This window comes from Rutidosis leptorrhynchoides, chromosome 11 (genome assembly GCF_046630445.1).
Source record: "Rutidosis leptorrhynchoides isolate AG116_Rl617_1_P2 chromosome 11, CSIRO_AGI_Rlap_v1, whole genome shotgun sequence".
Classification (NCBI taxonomy): Eukaryota; Viridiplantae; Streptophyta; class Magnoliopsida; order Asterales; family Asteraceae; genus Rutidosis; species Rutidosis leptorrhynchoides.
This window is the reverse complement of record NC_092343.1, coordinates 37,084,983-37,094,799: the sequence shown is the minus strand read 5'-3', so window position 1 is coordinate 37,094,799 and position 9,817 is coordinate 37,084,983. Positions and strand designations below refer to the sequence as shown.

Below are 9,817 nucleotides of genomic sequence, written 5' to 3'. Positions count from 1 at the left end.
GTTTGTGGTTGTTATTAACCTAAATTTCTTATGATAGCATTCTACCATAAACTCCTTTGACAAATAGATCATTTAGAATCAGAAGAACAAATGGGTTAAGGGATCATTGACAAAGTTAGTATAACAGTTAACAATAATCTTGTTATTAATAAAGAATGAATGAATGAAGTTAATCAATTGTTACAACGAATCATGTCAAACTAACAAAGGTAAATTGTACTAGTAAATATCATATTATAAGAAACAAAAAGATCATCAATAGTCCGATAAAAATGTTTTCTTGATGATCTTTCTAACTCCATACTATCATCAACAAAAACGACCCAACCGAACGATCATCACACTAGTATAACAGTTAACAATAATCTTGTTATTAATAAAGAATGAATGAATGAAGTTAATCAATTGTTACAACGAATCATGTCAAACTAACAAAGCTAATATGTACTAGTAAATATCATATTATAAGAAACAAAAAGATCATCAATAGTCCGATAAAAATGTTTTCTTGATGATCTTTCTAACTCCATACTATCATCAACAAAAACGACCCAACCGAACGATCATCACACTAGTATAACAGTTAACAATAATCTTGTTATTAATAAAGAATGAATGAATGAAGTTAATCAATTGTTACAACGAATCATGTCAAACTAACAAAGCTAAATTGTACTAGTAAATATCATATTATAAGAAACAAAAAGATCATCAATAGTCCGATAAAAATGTTTTCTTGATGATCTTTCTAACTCCATACTATCATCAACAAAAACGACCCAACCGAACGATCATCACACTCGTATCGTCCACAGACCCTCTCGAAGCCGAGAGTTCAACGAGCTTCTTGCAAGCCGAAACAACCTCCAATTTATCATTAGACGCGCAATAAGGTCGCGCTAAATCAACCGCTTCTTGATTACTAACTTTGTCCCATAAACCATCCGAAGCCATAATCAAGAACTCAAATTCGCGCGTGATTTTAAAGATTTTAGTTTCGGGTTCAGCTGTAATCCATTGTTTCATGCTTCGATCGCCAATTGCCCTTGAAACAGCTAATGATCCAAGAACTCGAGCAGTACCTCGACTGCAATCAACATAACCACCCTGCAATTTAACCATAAACACTCAAATCAATAATCCAATTCTATAATATTTATTTATATTTAAATTTATAATTAATAATTAATAATTATAATCTAATTAAAATTTTAAAATTTGAGCAAATTCTTACCAATTGTTCAATTCGTTGCTTCTCATCTTGTCTTGAAGGGCGATGATCGGAAGTTAGTGCTTCTGCCGTTCCGCCGCTACTAACAACCGCACGACAATCACCGGCGTTTGAAACGACAAGATTACCTGAATTAATAATTGCGGTAACACAACAAGCTCCACCACGTTGTTCTTGTTTTAAAAACTCTGAATCTGTATTTAAGTAACCCTGTTTAACAGCTTCAACTATCTCTAATTCACCCCTGTTTTTTAATTCAATTTCAATACTTTTTTCAAGATTTTGTGATGCAAATTCAGCTGCTTTTGATCCACCATGTCCATCAAACACACCAAAAAATCCCTAAAAAATTGTCATTAAAAAACAAAATCAGTCCCAAGATCCGTAATTAAGAACATAATTAAGCAATTATAATATAAAAAAGTGAACTTTTTTTTTTTTTTTTACCTTTGCATTTTGTCCATTGAAATCAACATTAGCTACAAACCGATCTTCCATAGCTTCTCTCTTCCCTCTTTTACAAAAAACAGAGTACCCATCACCTTCAACCACCACCTCCTTCCACCGATCCTCCGCCGTCACCGGCGCCGGAGTTGACCGGTCAACGCATAAACTTAGAGAAGCAACCGGGATATCTAATCTAGTTGGTCTTTTTCTCTTCAACAAAGTTGGAGAACATGAAGTGGGTCCCTCTTCAATTGAAGCTTTAATTAGTCCACTTGGTGGTTTTTGAAGCCTGAACTTGAACGAAGATGATGGTGATGATGAACATGATGACGGAGAGTGAGTCAAAGTCAAAGATTCCGGTGATGATTTGTAGATGATTGATGATGAAAGTTTTGATGATGGTGAAAATACTGGTGAGCTTGAGATTGCAACGGTACACATTTTTTTCTCTTGAGTATGTAACGGTTGTTTGTGTGTGTGTGTGTTATTTTATGATGTTTGATTAATTGTTTTTGCGAAATTTATATGGGTAACGGGTAATTATAGTCAAAGTGGGACCCGGTCTTCTTCTCCGTGTTAATATTGTGTTTTTTTTCATTTGAAAATAATAATTAAATATTATTAATTAATTATTAATTATATTACGGAGTAATATTAATATTATATTATGTAACTACATCTGTTTTGACTAATATGCCCTCGTGAGTTCAAATTGCATGTTTTTAGTGTCAAACTTTTGTTTAAAAAAAATTGTAAACTTTGCACCTATAGACACTGTTGTAAACGGCGTCCGTTGCGTCCGTTGCGACGCCCGTTGCGGCGTTTTGGTGACAAAACCGTTTCGACCCCGTCCCGTTTTCTTATAAGCCGGTCAACGGTCAAAAGTCAGCTCAAATGCAGGAAAAATTGGGTCAATGCCGGTCAAAAGTCAGAAATTCTGTTAAAATCCGTCATAGGCCGGTCAAATCAATCAAAATTGACTTAGCTTAGTATTTCATTTTGTATTATATTAACACTAATAGCAATTATAGGTACAAACTTGTCAACGAAGGTTTTTTTGCTCTTAAATATGTGTAAATATATATTTATATATATATATAAGTCAACATTAGTCAACATCCGTTTCGACCCCGTCTCGGTCCCGTTTTTTCCGTTGCGACGTTTTGAGGTCGCTACCGTTTCGGCTCCGTCTCGCGTCTTTTTCAACCTTGCCTATAGATAATATATTAGCATGGCTTTGTCCAACTAAATTTATGCACAAAATTGAAAAAAACGTTATTGTTATGCTTCTTTATTTTCATATAGTGGAAGTTCACATAATTCATGTAAGCAGTTTACAACGCTGTGATCATGGATAATTTCTTTGTGCCTTAGCTTATAATCATTATTCGGTCTTTAAACTACTTTTTCTAGTACAACGTTGTGGTTAAGTGAAATTAGTTTTGTACTAGTTTCCACCTAAATCGTCAAATGACCAACACATGGTACCTAATATCTTTATGCAAATAAAGTTATTAATAAATTGGTGTGATAAGAATAACAAACACGACTTCACAATCAACACTTCGATTTATCAAGAAACTTATAATTCGATTCAAAATAAATAGACCTTGAAAGAGTACAACACATATTGTTTTAATCAAATGATCCGCATTTAAATTAGCCCTAAACAAGACCACTTGAGAACAACTTCGATCATACTTACTTCACCCGTTTACTCTATAATCATAGTTGCTTCAAACAAGTGACTTATTATTATTTTTTTAACAAGTGACTTATTAAAAAGACGTCTAGAACTATACTCGTATTAAATATGTAATAGTAGCACAATTGGCCGGGTTCTATTTTGACCAGAGAAAAGGGTAAATGAGTCGAAACAAAAAATATCTCTAGGACCGGTTCGAACAGAATTTAAGTAACACGTGGCTTTAGTAATATTTAAAAGGTCAAACACGTTAGCTGTATTTAGGAACAGATTTAGATTAGGTGTGTTTGACTCGTTTCACTCCTCATGTTGCTTCTTAAATCTTACCTAAATATACGTCTTCCAAGTTCCATCATGGGTTGTACATAATTATATTCGGTATTTTTATATTAAACGATATATTCACTCACATTATTATAGATCCACAATACTGTGCTATATGTATGGGTGTAAAGTATGCGCAAAAATAGGCGAATTTATAAAAGGGTTAAAGTTATATAAATATCATATATACTTTCACTTTTGTTTCACTGTATAATATATACCAAATAAAATACCAGTGTAAGCTATATATTTTTAAAAAGTGTGTTAATATGAACGCAATGAACTTGTTAGCCGGATAAAACAAAAATGAGCATACAAAAGTAAAAGTATATAGCCTACATCGGAACAAATCATTTTGTATATAGCCCACATCGAAACACAAATGAAAGTATATAACTTATTTGTAGTCATTTAAAATAAAAATAAAAAAATGTTAAAAATTTGATTTTACCAGTTCAACAGGTAAACGCTCACAAATAGCCTACATTATAACACTTTTTGATAGTATGTAACCTACAATGATAATTTATTGAGTATATAACTTACATTGTAACAAAACTAAAAATATATAGCGTATTTATAGCTTTAACCCTTTATAAAAAGATGAATGAATTTATCATTAATCATATTTATAGTTTAAAAAATCAGTATTAATGAATTTTTATAATTTATATGAATGATATGTCGTTTCGAAGGTGATCAAGCATACAATACAACCTAACACTTACAAATAACATTTCCAAATCAGTATTAACGAATTTTTATAGTCTAAGAAATCAGTATTAAGTATTAACGAAATTATCATTAATCATGTATGGGGTAGAAATAATATGAAGCGTAACCGACGTCGAGATAATTTTCGATGGCAAGATAGATATTTTATCGACAATGTGATGAATAAATCGGAGGAAGATTTTGGTTGTTGCTCACGCTGCTCTTCTTGTGCGTCATCGGACTCGGAAACATAGTTTTCTCATTTGTCGTGTCGTGTTATCTATAATGCCCTCGTGATTGTGCGCCCTATATAATTTACGAGATTTTGTGTGTGTGTGTGTGTGTGTGTGTCCTAAAATAGTGGTTGTGTGTCGTGTTTTGTCTAGCTCCTTGCTAGTTTTTATCTGGTGTAATTGGTTATTCTTAATAATATAATTTAATTGCCTTCAAAAAAAAAAAAAAGTTTTTTTACGTTTTCATACTTTATACTCTGTAGTTATATTTTATTTATTATTTCTTATTATTATATTTCTTAGCTGGGTAAAGGTTGGGGACAGATGGAGAGTGAATCTTGGCGGAAACTACAAAGAAAGATTGGTCTTTGATTAAAAACAATTGGTCGCTATTTCGTTTTATATTATTAGCACTTGACTTGAATAAAAAACGAACTTTTTTTAATTACGTGTTTTTAGGGTTAGGAGTCAAAGTTATTTCAATATGCACAAAAAAATTTGTTACGTCTTTTTGTAAATGATTGTGATATCTTTTTAGTTTGGTAATAAGTTTGATGGAAACCTGATTTTTGGATCATATGATAACAAACAGAAGTTATGGTCTTTGAATATTAGGTTAATTGTTAAAATCAATAGGTTAACTTGTTTTCAAAATCTCATCAACAAGACACTTTGAAAAGGGAAAAGGTAAAAAACTATCATCTAATCTTATATTCTCGTATTTATATAAGTCACGTATATTCGAATAAAAATAGTCTAATAAAATCGCTCTATTTATTGGTAAATGGACTTATTTTAATGGACTTTATGTGATAGTTTGCAACCATAATTAAATAGGTTTTCTTACTTTAGTGTTATAAAGGGATGTCACTCTCAAGTCTCAAGCATCAAATAATTTTCCACTATCACATTACTCTAACGTCACGTTAGCATTTTCACCACATAGCGTTAAACAAAGAGAACCCAATATATTAAATAGTGTTATATATGTGCCAATAATTTAACTGAACACAAAAGTCTATAGATGTGGATGAAAAGTCTATAGATGTTGTATTAGTCAATATTGGCTAACAATTTTTAATACTTGTATAGTGAGAATATGTAGTATATATACTCCCTCTTGAGTTAGCAAATAATGCAACGTAATTATTGGGAGTTTTTTTTAATGTGTAAACGACGATAATAAAAAATGCTCTCTTCATCTCCTACTGCTCTCTTCATCTCCTACGTTTCTTCACCGGAATTAAGCTCCGGTAACGAACACTGATTACTTTTACTTCTGCAATCGTTTCTTTTCGATTACTGTCTTTCTTTATTTTCATTTTTATTCGGTTCTCTTCATCATGTTTCATATTCCCACATCTCCTTTCACTCCACAACAACCCAACCACCGCCACAACAAACCAGGAACCTCCTCCGATCACATCCAATACAGACCCATCAACGAGGGCATCTGGGTTAAGGTAGAACATGGAAATCGAAAAAACCCTTCTTCCTCCCATATCAAAACCAATACCAATAACCCTAACCCTAAAATCACCAATCTTAACTCATCATCTAACCTCATCTACAACCACTTTAGACAAAGAGAGGCATCAATAAATCTAGTCAAGCAATTCGGCAAACATAACTCCAATACATCCACACCCCTAAAACCGATTGACAAGGACCGTATCACCTCCTATCTGTTTTACAATTTTCCTGAAAATTGGACTTCCGTCGATTTATGGGCAATCTTCAAAAGTTATGGGAACATCCATGAGGTCTACATCCCTAATAAAACTCTAAAAAATGGAAAAAGGTTCGGCTTTGTTAGATTTATCGACGTGCCTGAATATCACAAAGATTCTTTGGCCAGAAGATTAAATTTGGTTGTTGCTGGGGACTTGATGCTTAAGGTCCATAAAGCTTGGGACAAGAAACCTAACGAAACCACTAAACCTTCTCAGCATCCTTCACCTAAGTCTAACAACACTGGTTACCCCAAAAATAATCTGTCTAGTAAGATAGATGGCCGCAGCTTTATGGATGCTTTCACGAACAAGAAACCTTGCGATTCAAACATTCCTTTGATTAAGGTAACCCCTAATGAATCTTTAATTGATTTGCTTGGTCACGCTGTTATTGGTAAGGTCAAGGATCTTGAATTCCTTGAATACTTTCATGAAATTTGTCAAAGTGAAAACTAAGATGGCTTCAAGATTAAATATCTCGGTGGCCATGATATCATGCTTATTTATGATGATAAACGACCGGCCCTTGAAATGCTTAACAACCAAAATCACCCACTTTGGAACTGGCTCGAGGATATCAATCCATGGGATCCTGATGAATATTCCACATCTGGCCGTCTTGCTTACATTGATATTTTGGGTGTTCCGATTACATGTTGGTTGGAATCCACCTTTCGTGATATTGCTAGTAATTGGGGTCATGTTATCGAAACATTTAACTGTTCTATCACTAATGAAGATAATCAGGATTTCTCACATGGCTCGGTTGTTATAAAAACGAATGATTTTAAGCCTATTGATTCAAGAGCTTTGATCAATCATGATGAGACGAAGCAAACGGTTGTATATGTCAAGGAAGTTCAAAATTTTTCCATGTTTAATTGTCATGAAGATTCATCCTATGATCTTATTTCGTGTAATGAATCGGATAATGATGACCTGGTTTCGGATGAAGAATCCAATATGGACGACGATGACTCGAATGATGATAATCCAGCTAACAGACATCCACAAAAAGTTCAGGACACTTTTAACTCCGGCAACATCCCCGATCATAATTCCGTCAATAATACACCGGAAAACTCCTCGGCTTCCCACTCCACCAAACGCATGGAAACCAAAAGTTTTAATATTAATGAGGGTAATAAATCCTGCAACGGCTCAACTCATACGAATTCCGAGCATAATAACGAGTATAAACTTAATGATGATAACTCAGAAACATCGAACTCAGAACCCTCTCCCCTTCCCAATGCTCATACGCCTACATCACCCTTACCCACTCCCCCTCCTGCCCAACCATTTAATTCGGATGTTTCTGCTGCCCAACAAACCGTAAACCCAATAATTGGGCCCAACCCCACTGATCTAACCCCACAGCCCAATAATCCCCTTTTACATTCCACAAGCCCAAGCCCAACCATCAATTCTTCTCTACTTTCGGACGAACAAGAGACAATTAACATTAACATTCCCATATCTGATACAAATCCAAATGTCATTCAATCACCTTTACAACCTCACCCTATATCCCCTATAAACCTTATGCCCGACGCACCTCAATCCAACACCGATACCACATCTTCCGACCCTTTCAATCTCGATGACCTTCTCCACATCACCAAGAATAAACCCAAAACCAAACAAAAGCTCATCTCTGGTTTTAAACCCAAATTGATCCCTAAAGAGAAAGAACATCCATTTAAGAGAAGTGTTAAAGATGACATATTGAAGGCCAACAACTCGTCTCGCATATCTACCGATGTCCCACTCCCTAATCCGAAAACCCGACCTAGATCAAACATGCTCTACATCAAACACCTAGCAAGAAGCGGTCAAAAATTACGATTCTCATAACTCTCAAAACGTAGCAAAACACCATCAATAAACGAGGATAACACTTCTGGGCACAACCGTGTTTCTGTCACTATTCCAGGACGATGCTACAACAAAAATTCATCGAGTTCCTCAATTGACAAAAGCATGGACACTAATGATTTTGGAAACAACATTGGTATCCAATGGAACTCTCGGTAATCTCACTCCTTTTCTTTCATTTTTTTATTATCATATTATAATGTGTACGATATTTCTTAACATTCGGGGACTTGGGCAAATGGGTAAAATTACATGGCTTAAACGAATTTACAACAAAGAAAAACCGACAATACTTGGACTTCAAGAAACTAAAAGTGAACAAACGCAAGACAACATCATCGAATCATTCTGGGGAAACCCCGACTTCAAATTTGTCCAAAAAGACTCGGTTGGTGCATCGGGCGGAATCATCACAATATGGGACTGTAATACTTTCACCTTCGATCACGCTATTGAAGGTGAATTTTTCCTTGCAATTTGCGGTTCTTGGGTGGGTTATGATGCTAAGAATGCTTTCATAAATGTCTACGGCCCACATTCCTCGTCCAAAAAGCTAAGACTTTGGTCTGAGTTATCCTCTCTCGTAAACTCTCTCACGATCCCTTTCATCATTTTCGGTGACTTCAACGAAGTCAGGAAAGCTTCCGAACGCATGAACTGTGAGTTTAATCAACAATGGGCCACTAACTTTAATAACTTCATTAACAACTTTGGACTAATAGACATCCCACTTGGCGGAAAAAAAATTCACCAGAATATGCATTAAAGGAATGAAATTCAGTAAACTAGATAGATTCCTCGTATCTGATGACATTTTAAAAATATGGCCAAACATTTCATCTAAAACCCTCGATCGTGATCTCTCCGACCACTGCCCCATACTCCTTAGGAACACATACTTCAACTCCGGTCCCAAACCTATCCGTGTCTTTAACACTTGGCTTGATCTTAAAGACGCTGACTCGATCATCACTCGAGCCTGGTCATTACCTATAAATGGAACCCGTCCTGACTGTATCTTCCGTAATAAGCTTAAAAACGTCAAATCTGAACTTAAGAAACATAGTGCTCAACTCGATAACCTTGATTCTCAAATTCTAGATCATTTAAATAATATTAACAAATGGGAAGCCCTAGCTGAATCTAGACCTCTATCCAAATCCGAGAAAAACAAATGGCTTGAAGATAAATTCTCACATCTCGAAAAAGAAAAAAAGAAAACAAACATGTTAAAACAAAAGTCAAGAATTAAATGGGCCCTCGAAGGAGACGAAAACTCGAAATATTTTCATAACTTTATTAAAAAACGCAACAGCAAAAACAATCTTCATGGTTTATCGATTAACGGAACTTGGATTGAAGATCCAAACATCATTAAACACGAAACCTATCTTCATTACAAAAATCTCTTTAAATCCAGTAATCTTAACAACCACTGTCCTCTTGATAATGCACCTCACCTAGATTATATCTCCTCGCAAGACAACCTCTTTTTAGAATCCGAATTCCTTGAAAACGAAATCAGGGATGCTATTCACGACTGCGATTGCTC

At 34.7% G+C, this 9,817-nt stretch overlaps 2 protein-coding genes across 2 annotated transcripts; one reads left to right on the top strand and one right to left on the bottom strand.

Moving 5' to 3' along the window:
- Positions 1–577: 577 nt before the first annotated feature.
- Positions 578–2,154, bottom strand: LOC139876573 (probable protein phosphatase 2C 25). The gene is made up of 3 exons (XM_071863913.1): positions 1,679–2,154; positions 1,235–1,573; positions 578–1,107 (listed from the first exon to the last, which is right to left on the bottom strand). Exons 1-3 carry the CDS (start codon positions 2,117–2,119, stop codon positions 766–768), a joined length of 1,122 nt encoding a protein of 373 aa, XP_071720014.1. The 5' UTR covers positions 2,120–2,154; the 3' UTR covers positions 578–765.
- A 6,310-nt stretch (positions 2,155–8,464) lies between these two features.
- LOC139874459 (uncharacterized) lies at positions 8,465–9,031 on the top strand. Its single transcript, XM_071861890.1, has one exon. It carries the CDS (start codon positions 8,465–8,467, stop codon positions 9,029–9,031), a length of 567 nt encoding a protein of 188 aa, XP_071717991.1.
- The last annotated feature ends 786 nt before the right edge of the window (positions 9,032–9,817 follow it).